Source organism: Desarmillaria tabescens (assembly GCF_030435595.1).
Source record: "Desarmillaria tabescens strain CCBAS 213 chromosome Unknown EV420scaffold_1, whole genome shotgun sequence".
NCBI lineage: Eukaryota > Fungi > Basidiomycota > Agaricomycetes > Agaricales > Physalacriaceae > Desarmillaria > Desarmillaria tabescens.
In genome coordinates, this window is record NW_026848300.1 from 3,476,937 (window position 1) to 3,493,262 (window position 16,326).

General features: G+C 47.1%; 5 protein-coding genes across 5 annotated transcripts; 1 reads left to right on the plus strand and 4 right to left on the minus strand.

Moving 5' to 3' along the window:
- The first annotated feature begins 1,389 nt into the window (after window positions 1–1,389).
- On the plus strand, window positions 1,390–4,292 carry EV420DRAFT_98087 (uncharacterized protein). Its single transcript, XM_060484244.1, has 8 exons — window positions 1,390–1,647; window positions 1,704–1,938; window positions 1,988–2,060; window positions 2,110–2,472; window positions 2,527–3,242; window positions 3,292–3,518; window positions 3,575–3,840; window positions 3,893–4,292. Exons 1-8 carry the CDS (start codon window positions 1,502–1,504, stop codon window positions 3,985–3,987), a joined length of 2,121 nt encoding a protein of 706 aa, XP_060340016.1. The 5' UTR covers window positions 1,390–1,501; the 3' UTR covers window positions 3,988–4,292.
- Window positions 4,293–5,080: 788 nt separating this feature from the next.
- Window positions 5,081–6,365, minus strand: EV420DRAFT_98078 (uncharacterized protein). Its single transcript, XM_060484243.1, has 6 exons — window positions 6,360–6,365; window positions 6,017–6,303; window positions 5,844–5,963; window positions 5,667–5,788; window positions 5,508–5,608; window positions 5,081–5,456 (listed from the first exon to the last, which is right to left on the minus strand). Exons 2-6 carry the CDS (start codon window positions 6,183–6,185, stop codon window positions 5,258–5,260), a joined length of 711 nt encoding a protein of 236 aa, XP_060340017.1. The 5' UTR covers window positions 6,186–6,303; window positions 6,360–6,365; the 3' UTR covers window positions 5,081–5,257.
- Window positions 6,366–8,837: 2,472 nt separating this feature from the next.
- On the minus strand, window positions 8,838–11,165 carry EV420DRAFT_1634667 (general substrate transporter; the record flags this gene model as incomplete). The annotated part of the gene is made up of 18 exons (XM_060476344.1): window positions 8,838–8,931; window positions 8,981–9,038; window positions 9,093–9,123; window positions 9,184–9,247; window positions 9,303–9,372; window positions 9,425–9,596; window positions 9,660–9,766; window positions 9,824–9,932; window positions 9,987–10,040; window positions 10,092–10,287; window positions 10,338–10,350; window positions 10,402–10,469; window positions 10,519–10,563; window positions 10,619–10,701; window positions 10,755–10,894; window positions 10,943–10,995; window positions 11,054–11,069; window positions 11,123–11,165. The coding sequence occupies 18 exons, from the start codon at window positions 11,163–11,165 to the stop codon at window positions 8,838–8,840; spliced, it is 1,416 nt and encodes a 471-aa protein (XP_060340018.1).
- A 1,562-nt stretch (window positions 11,166–12,727) lies between these two features.
- Window positions 12,728–14,123, minus strand: EV420DRAFT_1258549 (uncharacterized protein; the record flags this gene model as incomplete). Its single annotated transcript, XM_060466895.1, has 4 exons — window positions 12,728–13,291; window positions 13,337–13,535; window positions 13,579–13,988; window positions 14,034–14,123. 4 exons carry the CDS (start codon window positions 14,121–14,123, stop codon window positions 12,728–12,730), a joined length of 1,263 nt encoding a protein of 420 aa, XP_060340019.1.
- A 1,157-nt stretch (window positions 14,124–15,280) lies between these two features.
- EV420DRAFT_1258578 (cytochrome P450) lies at window positions 15,281–15,861 on the minus strand (the record flags this gene model as incomplete). The annotated part of the gene is made up of 4 exons (XM_060466898.1): window positions 15,281–15,461; window positions 15,512–15,559; window positions 15,605–15,715; window positions 15,776–15,861. Coding segments are annotated over 4 exons (426 nt in total), but the record flags the coding sequence as incomplete, so codon positions are not given.
- Between the last annotated feature and the right edge of the window lie 465 nt (window positions 15,862–16,326).

Below are 16,326 nucleotides of genomic sequence, written 5' to 3' on the forward strand. Positions count from 1 at the left end.
TTTTGGACATCACGACCCAGCACAAGGAGCTCATCGAATCCAAATCTATTGTTGCCCTAATCTAGCTCCAGATCTCACTAGACTTCACGTTGTACAGTGTCAGGGACGGATACACAGCCTACTCCGAGGCTCGTAAATCGATCTAGTAGGTATCCTGAACTTATTACGGAGCCTAAAGCAAAAGTAACACCAGTTATTGCCATAGATTGGTCTATTGTCTCTCAATCTCCCTTCCATCGACTTACAGATCATCCTCTACTTTGCCGTTGCTACGAGACGTGCCCTTACGAAGTATGCCCGTCATTGAATAGGAAAGATCGCGCCTGATAACACTGCTAACTAAGGCCTTCATAAGAAGACTCGGTCCTCAGAATGCGATTTCGATATCACCGGGACCTGAAGGAAGGATGCGTTCTCAGCGCCAGACATGATGTCCAGTGGAAAGTAGCAGTAAGGTCGAGTGGCTACTAATAATGTACGCTATCCTGAAGATAACTTCTTTGTCTTGTAAAACATTTAGCCACATAAACGGAACTCTCATTGCAATGCTTGGTTACTAGGTCGTTTAGCCCGGTACAGAACGAAGTCAACTCGCGGCTAATTACAAAGGCGACCCAGCTCTCCAGCGAAGCCCATTACTGTGTTCTGAAGATCTATCAGTGCTATCCTTTAGCAGGAAAATTACTAAGTCTTTTCGACGTGGATCCAATGTTGACTGAACCCGGCCCGGGAATATGGGCAAAATACTCTCCCTTAGGCACATTTATGCATTCCTTGACTCCCAAGGAAAAGTTTGATTCGATGTGACGAGCAAAAGTGTCAAGTCCTGAAAAGCGGTCAGACCAGTCGAATGACGCCCGAAGGCGAGTTACTAATCAGACACCGACATTTTGCACATGGACTCATCTTCTGGTCAGTCACAGTGACCGCTCTGTAGAAAACTGGTCGAACAGCTTGCGAACTGTGTCAGCCGTGGAGACGGGAAGAAAATGCAAGAACAAATTTTGCGGTGCTCATCAGCCGCAATCCCCATTTGAAGCCTCAGACTCTTCCTTCAAACCGCCTTCGTTCTCCCCTCATTTTGCGATGAGCGCAATTCCCCTTCAGCCGTAGAGGCCATACCTCATTCACACCCTTGAAACGTCGTTTTCGCCGGCCGATGCAAGCTCCAGAAGCTCCCCCAGGCAGGACCCGCATTGTGGCACATTTTTGTGACCAAAACCAAGAAATTCCATCCGAGATGAGCATACCTTACTAGGGTCCTGTCTGCGATCCTGACTCGGATTTTGCAACGTGGAGATCAGTGTTTTCCAGAAAGCAAAAGAGCCATGGGAGAGAAGAGGTACAAATTATGGGGATCTGCCGAATCCCGATAAGCGTGGTCCGATTTTCGCTCAATAGGATTAATTTGCAAATTATTCAGAGCAAGATCTTACCTTATCATTACCGTTTTTCACTTTCTTTTTCTTCCCTTCACGTCGTCGTCGATTCTTGGCACACCATGCCTAGCTTCAAGCTACCACCAGATTTCAAAATGCCTGACCTCAGTACTCCAGTCGAGTTTCCTGTCAAATTTTCGGAAACAAGCATGTCCAGACGTGATTTGACGGACGCAGTGATGGCTGGGGTCAGCATTAAGCCAATGCTGTCAGTATTCTTACTTGATGACTTGCAAAAACAAGTCTAACCCAGACACAATGCAGAGATGATGCGAAATCCCTTTTTCGGCAAGGAAAATACCCGGAATCTGCTGCTGTTTGCACACCGGCAGCACGTAACCTTGTTGGGGCCAATTTTACTCTTCCCAGGGTAGCAGGACAGGACAATAGTGTGCGATGTAGTCTTTACGAATCCTTTAACCCTCACGTTCGGCGATACTTGATGGCTTGCTGTAATGGAGTAACGGGAGCTCTGGTTCATCAGAATCGACTTGAGGAAGTAAGTCTCAAAGAACTTTGCTTTTGTTATTTACCAGACTGCTGGATAGGCTTTGGCTTGGTATGAAGAGGTTGAGATCCTTCACCTTCACTGTACCTTCGAATCCCCAAAACCTCTTTTCGGTCAGTTTCACACGCATATTTTTTCTTCCTTCTACTCAAGCTCCATCAGACTGGAAAGATTTTCACTTTGATTTGCCCGATATGACTCTCCAGCACACCATCGCAAAAACAGCAATGGCAGACATCTATCTCCGGCTTGGAAATACTGGCCGCGCGTCGTACACCCGCTGGAGGTGTTTAACCATCTATCAAAGTATGCCGGCGCCGCATCATTCCGGGGAGATCAAGAATCTCAACAATATAGACTCCCTGGTAGACTTGCTGCAGCTCCGTCATCCGGATCCTTCTCGCACGCCAACTTTAGAAGTAACTGATCCGGGTTTGCAAATCCGCGGATCGTGGAAACGACTCCGTACTAAAGCGGGGAGTGGCATTGCGCCTCGCAGCAACTTTGCTAGCTTTATCTGGAAAGGTTCTTCTTCTCCTCGACTTGGTATGACGTGGTTCTGACTTTGGATAAACGCAGGAAAATTGTATGTTGCTGGAGGCTTTCAAGGTATCGCTATAGGACCTTATTACCGTGATATTTGGTGTTTGGATCTCACTGCACGCGACGGTTGGAAAGAACTTGCCAGATATCCGATCATCGAGCCGGAATATCGGTGTGTCATGCGAACTTGGACAATGAAGGTGTACAAAGACAAAGCATACTTGTTCACGGGTAAAAAGCAAGTTGATTACTTCGATTTAGAGAAAGGCCAGTGGGGATCAATCAACACGACGTACGAGCGCACCACTGCGGATAAACACGCGGGGATGGACAACTGGCTGTATCCCCACTCTATGGTGAACGACGCGTGTATGGAAATCGCGAACGGTAAACTATACGTGTTTGGGGGGACACATAACGACAACAAAGTTGGATGCAATCCTTTAGTGGAGCTCGACCTCGAGACGAAGAAGTGGCGCCGTCTAAGTGGACACCTCCACCCCAAAGCTGATCCTCTGGCTCCGGATCCACGCAAGACGGCGATGAGCTGGGTCAACAAGGAACAAGACAGGTTGTTTATTTTGGGCGGTGAGGCAAATCGCCCAGCAGCCACGCGAGGGGATCCGGTACACGCCAACGACAGCTTCATCTTTGAGAACATGTGGAGTTGGCACATACCCACGGAGAAGTGGCGTAGGGAGCGTATGTCGGGCAATTTGCCCTCTGCACGGTCTGAGGTTGCGCATGCCTTCGTAAGTGTCTGTGTGCATTCTTTGATTTCTCTTACGTTTTGGTGTCAAGAATCCTGTGTTGAACAAGTTCTTACTCTTTGGAGGGTATTCGACTGGCCAAGATACAATCGTTCTGTCAGATGAGCCTGGAGGTAGGGGCATGAGCTTCAATTTCACATATTTTGCCGACACTTTCATGTGCGATCCCTCTCCGGTGACTGGTAATCCGGACGCAACACCAACCATGAAGGCGCCCAAATGGAAACATGTTCTCACAAGGGGATTCCCGACATACAGGTACCTGAGCCCAGTTCTTCTTCTAAGTTCCTGTACTGATGAGCAAATTCCCTTAGGTGCCAAGCGAACCTCATCGTTGATCCCGACAGTGGCAAGACATACATGTTCGGCGGATACACCAACACGCAGCTTGTGCCAATGTGTAAGCAGAACCAGGCGCCATACCTCAAGGCCTTCAACGATTTGTGGCAGCTGAAACTCGATACGCCTGGAGGTGATTTTGCGGATGTAGATGTTGAGGAGGAGGCACTGAACGCGAGGGCTGGGCCGTGGCGGAGGTGCTTCAATTGTGCATCAACAGGATATATACACAAATGTGGAGGCACGTTTTTCCCACATTATTTTCTAGAGGAAGTTTTGACTGTCTGTTGTAGGGTCTTGTGAAGGACGCGCCTACTTTTGTGGTAAAGAGTGTCTGAGAGAAGGTTGGAGGGCTCATAAAGAGCGACATCGCTGCAGGAAAGCATGAGTATGTCTGCGCGTTATCACTACCCGTCGGATATACGCTGCCTTCGGAAACCTGTTCTGTACTTCGATTATCTGAAATTATCTAGTATTGATATCAACTTGCATATACACAACAGTACTACTACATCGCAAGGTACACAAAAACATATATATATAGTACTTTTTCTGACTTGTACAATCAGCGTGGTTTGCAATCAGTATCCAACACTCGTAGTAAATGCTCTAGATAACGTTTCTGTAACAGAAGCTGGTGACGTCTCAAGCTGTACACATGGGCCCTACCCGCGTTGAGCATTCTAGTGACATGGAGGGCCCTCAGATCCGTGGGTTCCGGATCAAACGTTGTTTTAAGTAGAAGACCAATCTGCTCAATATCTGCCTCGATATGGAACAGTTCGTGGGCGACATCTTTTGGTTCTTGAGATGACGCCGAAGTGAAGAGACTGCATTTTGGACACATCCGTTGTTCGTCGATGGATTCCTTGAAGCAACGATCGAAAAGCAAATTCAAAGAGACGCCGGTCTGGTTAGTGGCCACTACAAAATTTTGTTAGTTAGAACAACGAGACGGGGGTATAAAACGCTCAACTTGTTAGAAAAAGACGTTTAAGTCAAAGATGAAACGAGATATCGAGTGGGTTGTAAGAAAGAAATCCGTGCCACTGCCTGGGGGGGTTATAAGCAAAATCGAGAACAAAGGCTCTCAGGATTGGGCCACAGGGTCTAAGCAATCGCCACCTGACGTCGGAAGAGAACAAAGGTAAATCGTTAAAGTAATTTGTTTTGATGAGGCCCAATCTGTAGCTTTGACTCGGCTTTGCTGTCGATAGCACTTTAGGGGCAACATCATGACTGGTCGAAGGGAGACTGCACGACAAAGAACAGGAAGGTCCGATTTCCGACATTCGAACATTCAAGGTTAGTCTTTGTTTACCATCGCAAAGGCTATGTCTTACACTCTTAAAACAGGGCGAAACGGATCCAGTTTTGAGAGCCAACAATCGAGATAAACTGGACCATTTTGTCAATATACATCCCATAACCAGCCAAGCACATAAGCTATGTTATCTTGGGCAGTTTTTGGGTCGTTCATTGGTGTTCAACGTTCAACGGTATAAGAATTGGTTTGAATTTGCCTACATAAAATTGGAGATCCGTGCGCGTTGCCAGCACAGCCATCCGAGTCGGCCTGGTTCCGATCCCTTTAGGAAATGTTGCTGTTTCGCATTCGTATAGAATTATATCATTGGTAGAACCGAGCATGATAAGATCTAACTGATGATGGGTGAGTTCGGTAAGTCGTCTTCTACAAAAAGGCGAATGTCGATCCACTCGTGAATTCTGCGCTCTCGCGCCCAGTCTCGAAGCTTGTCGAAATTGCGGCACGAATGTGCCTGGGAGCTGTATCCTACCACAGCCGAAAGCTGTTCGCTCCATTGCCAGACATTCACAGAAATGTCTGCACTACACCTGTAGAACAATTTCAGTCAATTTCGGGCTTCAGTGTTAAGACTCGCTCACATCAAAGACTGGCGAATCACATCGATACAGTGGGAGACATGTTCAGGATTTGCTTGAGGATCGTCGAAGTGATCGCTATAAAGAGCATGACGGACGACGTGCTATCCAAAGATTTGAGTCATAATGAAGAAGGAAGCAGGTTTTAGAAGCCCTACCCACAAGGCAATGAAGCTGATGGAAAACGTCCAAACCAGCTAGATAGTATCCATCTTCACCATAGATAGGATAAGTCTTATTTGGAAGAAGAGCGGCCTGGCTTTTGGGGATTTTCAAAAGCGTGTCTGAGATGAATATATTAGATCATAGAGAAAGACGCTATTGATGTAGATCACTTACGGTTGTAGAGATCACCCCAAGCTCTATCTGCTTCGGCGTCGAAACCTTGATATATCGTCTTTTCTTCTCGCCCAACAGTAAATACTTTCACTTCGTTTTCCAGAGCCTCTTGAGCAGGCGCTATTCAAAAGGCGACTCAGAAGGTTAATAACACCAGCTGATATGATGCTCACAATATAACAATGGGCGATCCACGAAGGCAGGCTGGCAATCGTTGGTTTCGTGAAAGCTGGTGATCAAGGAAAATGCCAGCGCGATAGCTTGCAGTAAGATGACCCCAATGTAGATCTTCTCGTAATTTCGAACGAGTCTCACGAATCTTCCGTGTGGAGTATGGGTCATCGTCAGGCGACGCTAGTGGGACATAACCTAGCGACTCATTGCCCATCATGAAGAAAATAGATTCTGCGGGATATAGGGAAGGGTTCCTGGTATGTAATACATCCCGAGCATCCAAATACTTTTCTAGAGCGTCAGGAAAAGCATGAACTTGGTATTTCAAAAGAGGAAGCGGACCTGAGGTAACAAAGAGTCCGCCCTTGATTAGAACTGTCGAATGCTTTGACAGATTCGCGGCTTCACGTAGCTAGACCCAATCCTTGATCCATTACGAGTTGAAAAATCCGATGCCATTGGCCAAGACGACTTGCCCATTCATTCGGCACGTAATTTTCATCTTCCCGTGCGTGTCTCGAAGCTGTCAATGTATAGACTCTGCATCTGGACGTTACTTGCTGATGATGAACAAGCAAAAGAGTACCTCAGCATGACCACACGATATCCCTGACGCATAGATGGCGGGAAAACGCTGTACGATAGTACAGATTGGGCGACATCGAGGTCGAAGACCGATCCGGGTCCGGAATAACACTTTGCCGACAGTTCAGCTTCGAGCTCGGTAAATTCCGTGGCATTCAACTTCGAATCCCAATTGTCTCAGAATTGCGCAGGATCAGTACTCAGTGTTGACTTCATTCTGTACTTCCGCATAGCCCACCACCCTCCAGCAACCATTAACCGTAAGGCAAAGCCATGATAACTCTGGAAACTTGTTTTCTTGGCAGTTTGTATCATGTGGCAGTATTCTGCCTCGTTCATAGTCTCTTGACTCTTTTCCGTGGACAAAGCCTTGCAGCAGTTTGACTCATGACGACAGCTTTTGTCCTTGAAGTCGAAAGAACCTTAATTCAATGTCCATATTGGACGGAGGAATGTTCCAATTGGTCGGTGACACTCTTTTGACAGATCCATCATGCAACTCGTCTCCAACCTTGACTTTGGAGCACTTATTGCGTGATCCATCATCCTGACACTGACCAACATAATTGACACCTTTGTCCGCGAAATTCCAGCATTTCTTCCCCGTGCTCGATCCAGAGAGCTATATAAACCTCAAGCTGCGATGAATCCACATCATTCATTCATTTCATTTGCAGTCATGAAGGTCACAGCTTTTCTATCCATTACCTTCTTCGCCTTCAGGGCAGTGAATGCCGGTATCATTATCGTACGCGTTTAATCTCCATACTAACGGTCTCAGACCGCTCCTCGCTCACTACATCCATTTAGTGTCCTCGTACTGAAGTTGATTCCGGCATAGCGTAAATTCTGGATTTTCCCTCCTTTCCTGAGCGACTGATATATACACATCTACCAGCTACGACAATGGACCGAGTACTTATTGGGTACGCGATGTCGAGGTACGTATACGGTATTCCTCCTAATTCCGTGTGGGTCATGGTCCTCAAGCTTTACAATATATTCTAGGCTCGCCAGAGAACCTCTCCGGAAGTATAGTCGTATGATTACATCGGCCTGCAACTAACTTTATCATCGGAATAAATAATTATGCCAATGGACCCGATACCTATTGGGTACGTGATGAAAAGGCAAGTATGTTTTAATATGGTCTACTATTCATAAGACAAGTTTCGGCTTCTTAGACCCGCGAAAAAGGCGTTGACTCTGCTGTACCGTGAGTAATCTAATTGAGACAACGATTACCGTCGGAATTGACATGACTTTCGCAGTTACGCGAACGGGCCTAATTCTTATTGGGTACGAGATGTAGAGGCACGCAAACCTTCATTTCGCCACCCTGTCCACAAACTTTTACGTACCCCATTCCACAGACTCGCCAGGCAGAGGTCGATTCAGCTGTTCCGTAAGGAGCCCGCTGATTACCGTCTACACACGATATCAACCTCACTTTGTCAGTTACGCTAACGGTCCTGATGCCTATTGGGTTCGCGGCTTGGAAGTCGAGGTCAGGCACTCATTCTCCAGAAGCCATCTTACCAATGTTCATAATGTGATTTATAGGCTCGTGAGAGTCAGTAGACGTAAGTAGGTCATCTTTGACCTAATTCTGAGTTTCATTGGCGGATCCTTGTTTTAGGTATGGTGGCGGTACGCAAGCCGCTTCAAGCGTTATGCGATGAAGAGGCGAGTCGCGTTCTTTGACCCCCAAAACCACAATTTTAAGCCATCGTCAAAAGATAAATAGTTTTGGTTGAATTAGCATCCTTAGTCGGAAATTGTACGCAGTTGCAGAGTTGTCAATCGAGTTTTTTTTCATGGATTTGTATGAGGTCCCTTGTAGGTCCCTCATCGTCGACGTTTGAATATTTTCTAGATTCTAGCTCGTCTTCACTTTATATGGCGTGACTACCTTCGAACAGTCACCTTGAACTATCTTGCCCCTGAATGATACCAGTCTTTCCTCTATTCTATCTAAACCTTCTTCCATCATTGTAACTGACCGTTCAGTCACCAGACCTTCAAACTGGAGGTAGGCCAGCATAGGCTAGGAGTAGAGGAAGAATCATGAAAGGCTGACTGCACGCCACGCCACCATACTGGGCGAGACGTCTGGTGACTCGTGTATGCGACTCGATAAGCTAGTTGACGCGGCCTTCTATGCTTTCGTTTAGAGGATATATTCTCCGTTACAGCTATGATTAAATACTATGCAATAGTTTCGAGTCTTTCATCTTACCCTTTGCCTAATGAAGCCCCCTCAGACTCAGAATGGACGACGTCGTCTCCAAAAGATGCAGCGATTTCCTCCAGTGTCTTTCCCTTGGTTCTACATATACGATGAGGAGATGATGACGAAGGAAGGTCAAAAGACTTACTCTGGAAAGTACACAAATATTCCAACAGAAGCCACGAAGGTTGTCGCGACGAAGACGTCTTCCAGAATGTCAGTATCAGTATCATTATTTATGGCTCGAGAAAGTGACTTACAATAGAAGTTCGAACCGATGTTTGCGAAAGCCTACCAAGCGAGCAAGTAAACATACACAAGAGGCCGAAGTTGGCTGAAGAATAAACAAACACTAGGTCCCGCTTCCGTGAGGGCTACATTCCATACAAAGTGCGACGTTGATGCCAATCCCATGCTGCGGAGTGAATTACAATTCAACGGACCAAAGATCAAAGACTACGCGTACGCACACTTTACTCCGTAAAAAGACAGGGAGAACTTCGACACCATACAACCAGGTAGTGCTATTCAGACCTAGGTCTTTTCGCAGCAGATTCAGAGGTGTCCGAGGAAGAAAGGCCAAGGAACTCACAATAAATGGTCGTAAACAGATAGATTCCGAGGACTGCAAATCCTTTTCCTACATTATTGTCGGATCCGGCGAAGTAGCGTGTCATTAAGGCAGAGTAAATGAGATCCACACATAAGGCAGATGTACCCCATCTCAGGAGCTTTACGCGACCGAATCTATCTAAAAAATATATCTTATCGTAAATTAGCAATTGTGTATGGATGGCTGTAACACGAACATAAGTAATGCGACTCACTGAGAATACATTCATGATGACACCCACAGTCCCATAGATACCAGCCAGCAGTAGAATAGTTTGACCGGTGATGCCCAAATTCTTGTAGAGCGTCGTTTGGTAGTAGCCTCAAATTCCGTGTTACAGATCTAACCACTGAAGAAATCAAGGATCAGGAGACTCACCAACAACATTGACTCCAGTCAACGACGTCATACTCTGTACGGCGACAGAGATGAGAATACGTTTCTTGTACTTTGACCAAGCTTCTGCAAAAGTTTTCACTTCCGTCGACTTAGAAATTAAGATAGTAAGAACAATATGGCTTTGAACAACTGTCGAACATACCTTTTCGAAAAGTATTTGTTCTCGCATATCATCGAATTCTTTGTGCAAGTCTTCCTAAAAATGACATCTCAATAGCGCGAAAGACTGAAAATGAATGTGTCTCACACCGGAAAGATCACCGCGAATTTGAGTAAATACTAGACGGGCTTCATCGTCGCGGCCTGAATTAATGAGCCATCTCGGGGACTCTGGGAGAAAGAATTGCAGGCCAAAGAAGAGTATGATCCCGGGTGGTATTTGAAGTGCCAGTGGGAATCGCCACTGAAAAGATGACGTAGTGGGTGCGTATCCGCAGGCAAAGCTAATAGGATGTGATAACACGATTAGAATACTGGAAATTCCAAAGCTTACCCGACCCAGTTAGCTGTCAACTACAGTGAGAACGACAACTTCACTGAGACTAAAAGCTCCTTACCGAGGAAAGTACCCACACCTATCATATACCCTGAAAGTCCACCAATCAATCCACGGGACGCTGGAGGCCTAGCACAGAATATGAAGACCGACACACCAGACAGGCGTGGGCACGTACGAAATTTCAGAGTTGTATATAGGAACGGTGCCAATGAGACCTCCCCTATATATGTATTCGTTAGCAGATGCAAATATTCATGAATCTATGGCCTTTATACACAGCTACGCCCGTCAGTATTCGTCCTACGAGAAACATCGCATAGTTCTGAGCTGCTGTTTGAATGATCGTTCCTACGGTGACCTATGCCAGGCTATCAACGCTAGGAAGATGAATAGACAAAATGATCGGCGTACCACCATGCACATCAACTGCATATACCGTTTCCGACCTAGGAAATCCCCCAGAAGACTTTGTGATATAGCTCCGACAGCTTCTCCAGCGATGTACGTCGCAACTATCGCCCCAGTAGCTGCGGCGTTCGGATTTCCCATATCTATAAATATGTCAACCAGGATAACAAGGGAAGAAGAAGAGAGCTTACAGTCCTTGAAGCTCTGATGAGCGATGCTCGTGGTGATGATTCCTGTGTCATATCTGCGTCCCGATCAGCCTTGAAAAGCACTCCACTTGTTGAGAGGATATGTCTACAGACCCGAAGAGAAACGACCCTGTGGAACATAGATATAAGACTTGATGGAAAAAGGTCGCAAAAAGGTCATACCTAAGCCTGCAAAAGCCCCAAGCATAACAACGTAGCTTTTCATGTTGTCTGTCGCGAGTTACCGTGAAGGTACCAACTTGGCCAGAAATGATAAATGCGTTACTTTATAGTCCCCTTCGTCAAATGAAATTAGACATAACCGGAAGGTTCTGGGGGTAAAGAACCCGAGAAGCATGTCCCATGCCAGGGTGACTAGGTCCCATGCCACAGTCTGAGGAGCTCAGCGCCGCTTGAGGAGGTTCTAACTCCTGAAAAAGCGAATGATGCGATCACGCGGGGCCACGGCTCGGTGTTGTTCCGGGTTCCAAAGAGCGGTATCGAAACATGAGAGCTGCCATCAACTTTCCAAAGAATCAGACCGGTACTGCGCTGCTCGTGTCCATGCAACTGGACTCTAGAGAAACCACCATCACGGCTTCGTCAAGGCAGATAGGCAGCATTACACGGCAGTGTCCAACGTCCACACAGTACTTAGGCAAAAACCTGACGAGCAAGAGTTGAGCAAGAGACTCCGAAAAAGGCCCGACCAGGATACAATTGCAAGCTTTTCTGCTGATGTCGATGATGTCTCGACTTTCACAGGTTCGAGAACTGATAGCGAAGGGGCGCATCTACGGAACAAATGCAAATGTTTACGACGATAGTTGAATTCGGGTGTTGTTCACAGGCTGAACGATCGGGTTGCGTGACCTCACCGGCCCGAGGACGGACCGCTCTGCTTTTCTAGCACAAAATCTCCTTCCTTCCCTCCTTCCTTAATACTTGTGACCTTATTTACAACGAGCTACCAAGGTAGACTGGTTTACGCTTATTTACCTGAGCTGTATCAGTAGATACCAGAGGTGGCTAATACATCCAGTTTTCCAGTTTTTCATGACGAACGCAGCATTAAGTGCAGGCAAATGTGTATCCGGATCCTAGGTCCTTCCGTCCAGGTCTCGGTTCCTCTTCTTTTGAAGCTAGTTTCCTCCCGAGGTGGTAGATACTCTTTTACCTTTTTCCATACTCATCGCCGTCTTTGCACTGTGTACTCCATTCAGTTCCTGTTCCGTCAAGGAACGCTTCCTATGATGTTCTCGAGCAAAATTCGGTGATCGATTCAAAACAAGCTTCGTTTAATCCCTCAAGCAGGTGGTCGCATCGTTTATTCTCTTTTTGTCTCTTAAGATTGCCAGTGCCGACTCCGTACACGTGTACTGCAATGAAACCTTCATCATTTTCTCGCTCCTGGTCCTTGATATTAGACTCATTTTTGCTCTCGGGAGAGGAAAAGACCAATCGAAGCTCGGAGACTTACTATCTTGTCAGCCCAAACTGCTTTCGGCGGCTGGGGTAATGGTCATGAGGAAGGCTCCAGTTCAGTTTGATTTCACTGATCGTGGCGTTACATGGCGCAAGAATAACCGACTGGCCGAAAAGTTGAAAGGTAAATGGCCTAGTAATGAAAATCCGATCGCTTCCACGAAGCATGGGTACGCAGAATCAAGCGCAGGCTCATGCGCAAAGAAGAAAAAGATTTTCACAAAATTTAACCCTTCCAAAGGGTTTCGAACCATAGTTTTGAACGTCACACACCCGGTACGTCACGAAGGACATGTATTATGACTACAACTGGACAATCTTAATCTTCCCAAACCCCGACCCAAGGGCGATCCTCCCAAGTTCTTCGTCATAATCCAATGCGGTCCAGTTATTCAACGGGTTCGAGCATACCTCACGAACACGGACTTGTCCGGAGGAGTTGAGCGGGCCAGGGAATACGGCAGCCATGAGCGTCTCGCACCCATCGTGTTCCTCCCAGTGCGAGACCATCGCACGATCATGGGGGCGTATCCATACTGCAGTCCCACGTTTCCCTAGGATGACATCTGTACATCGAAGAGCACCGCGCCGGGAGGATATCTTGCTGGTGAGTGTTGGTGGGAAGGAAGAGAGGGAATATAGTTCGAACGAGTTGAGTTCTGATGCCCAAGGGTTATCGCTCTCAGAGCGGATGAGGATCGAAGCGGGAGTTGCGCTGGCGCCGTCGACCCAGCCGAAAGAGTAGGAGGCAATGGGAGAGTGTGTTTGCCCGTGGAGGAAGGGTGGGGTAGTGTACAGGTTGATGGAACGCGCGCGGATGACGAGGATGTTTAGTGCAGTGAAGATAATTTGGATGCAGTGGTCGTACTGCAAGTACAGATGTGTAAGCGATAATTAGATCAGTTAGAGAACGGTTACCTGCATGTCGCCTCCTTCATCGAGGTAGGCTCGCTCGTCCGTCTTCCAGTTGTAGATCAGTGTCTTGGAGAAGTCATCGCTGAGGGCTATAATATCGCCAGTCAGAGTGACCGGCCGGAGGTCGATGTCGAACATGTGGATTTTATGCAAGGTTCCATCGTCATCCAGCTGCAGGAGCGCGGTCCTCTGTGATCTACACAAGTTAGCGGTGGGTCAACAGAATAACAAGGACTCACCCATCTAACGCTACAGCGATACTCGCCTCAGACTCTGTATCTGTGTTCAGCTTCACCCCAGTGAACAGCGCGCCTCTTGGCGACCACTCCGAACACTTGTGCCCGCGCGTGATATCCCAGATCGTCAGCACCGACCAGATCCCTTTCGATACGGTCAGCAACCATTTGTGCTGTCGGCCTGGTATGAATTTGATCTCGGATACGGTCGAGCCAGTGAAACCTGTCTCGCTCGCTGGCATCAGAGGGGAGTCTGCGAGCCATCGAGACGCGAGTCGGTAAGCGTGGCGCGTGCGCTGCTCCAGATCGGTGTCATCAATGGGAACGGGATAATCATTGGAGAGGATATCGAGTTTGAATGCGTTTGTCCAGACGATGTGTAGTTTTGTGAGCGCGTTGAATCGTTTGCATGTCTGTCATTATTAGCATCCAGAATCGCTGGGCTAGAAAATACTCACTTGGCGGAGGAGAAGGATGTCAGTAACAGATAGAAACGCGATAATGTAGATCAGCACATCGTCGGGTAAGTTGTAGAGTGTGTCGTTCATGGATGTTGCAGTCTAAGGTAGCTGCGTAGTTACAGGCCGAGTTAGCCGGTGACTAAGCCGTTCCCACGGCATTCCCGAGGCGCCGTTGCGATAATAGTACTAGCGGCTGTCTTGTAGTACGAAGGCACTTTAATCATACATATACCTAGCAAGTGCTGATGAAGTAACAGTTCATCAAAATGATAATATGTACTAACCTGCTGTACTGGGCGACTAATAATTAGCGTACCGATACCACATAGAACCATCTGAGCAACCGAACTCCAGGCTCATCTTCAGCTTGGACATCATCCTCGAGCTCCTTGTCCTCCTGGGAGTAGTTGGAGTGCATGGCAATGACGACGTGCCAATTAAGGCATACATGATGAGGCCTCCTCTGATGTCTTCGGGGTCATTATTCTCCAGGTCCTTGGGTACATCCACGAGGTTGTGCTGAAGCGCATAGTCGAGAAGCCGCTGATAAGTGAGCCCACAACCGTACTGATAGAGGCGGTTCACGGGTCAACTACGTATTTACTTGGATGCCTTTTGAAGGCATTTGTCTTGTTCCCATAACCAGTCCATCGCTATGGACGCGTTAGAGATGAGCGTAGAGGGATAAAAGGCATTCGTACCCTTTGGCGCTCAAGCGCTTCCATCGCCTCAAAGTTTGGAGGCCACTGGTGCAGTCCCATGGTGGCAGGCATAGCATTAGAAGAGCCTTTAACTTCGCGCCTGTCGTGATGATGGTGGTAAGTGTGAAACTGTAAGACTGTCAGACCCTAAGGAAAACCTAGCACGCGACCGGCAACGTCGCGCCGGTTAGCCGAAGTTCGTTTTTCTTCTACAACGAAGTCCAGAGTCCTACTTACTGAACGGTCTGGACGTGATGCAGACGCTTCCATATCGTAAAATTTAGTTAAAGATTATGTATACATATTATAAAGTTGCACCAGTTATTCTCAAGTGTTATTGGGTCCATATGTTTCCAAGACACAACTTGCTTCAAGTTTTCTGGAACACATTCTTCAATAAATTCTGTGCGTATGAGAACGATGACGGACTGGCTGTTATCGAAATAGTCAGCCTAATAATATTTCATGCTATTCAGTGATTTATATAAACTGTACTGGAAACGAAGATGGGTGATAGGACACAAACATCATCCGAACGATTATTCAATATTCATTCCTCGCTGTCAGTTTCACCTCCAAACGTAGCTGAGAGCCTTTCTCAATCTGTCCTTCAACCGTCGGAGTCATAACAAATGTCGACTCCCTCCTAACCTCTTCATTATCGTCCAGCGAGAACTCAAAGGTTCCCAAAAGCTCAATCATGAATGTGTGTAGTTCCATAACGCTGGGGGGGTATGAGCACGCTTCCATCAAGGTTATAAAATACCAACGTACGCGAATCGCCATCCAATACACGATCGCGAGCCACCTGAAAATGTAAACCTTCGTCGCGCTAAATTTAGAAATGCACTGACAGTCAAATAATACCCTTGCAGGCTCACATAAATGCCCAAAGCTGACTTCGTGTTCGGAACCGTATCACGCAACCGCCGATCAGGATTGAAGATATCCGCGTCGTCGCCGAAAATTTCCTTGTTTCTATTCAAGTAATTCGTCAATACACGGTTTTAAACAAAGATGAAATAAGGTGAGCTTAACCTGTTGTACGCTGCAATAGAAGCAATAATCTGGGTGCCTTTCGGGATCGGTAGCTCCTGCAAGACTTTCCCTGAAGTAGTGGTAACGTGTGCTCAACAAAGCACCTCATCCTGTTGGGCATATCTGAAAATATTATACACTACGGGATGGTAGCGGAATGTCTCCTTCAGGCTTCTCGTTAGCAGGGCTCATAAGCATCAGAGGCTAAACTCAAAACTAACTTTGACCATCGTCATTCAGGAGAGAAAGATCCCAGTTCCTTCTGCCCGTCGCTTCTATGCACCAATGGGAGCGCGACTTCGATACGCTCGATTCGTGCAGTGGCATAGGTCCGGTTGTCTCTCGCTGCGTCAATGAACGCTCTCAAGATGGACTCCAGCATCAATGAATCTCGCCAAGCCAGGAACGATTGGGACACACAAGGACTTCATCTATCGGCTCGTCTCACCATCCGTCACCCAGTGGGATATACGTCAGTAAGAATGACACGCTTGATGTTTGGACTTAGCAACGGGCAATTGCATGCAGCCTAGCGAGATTGTAATGCACCA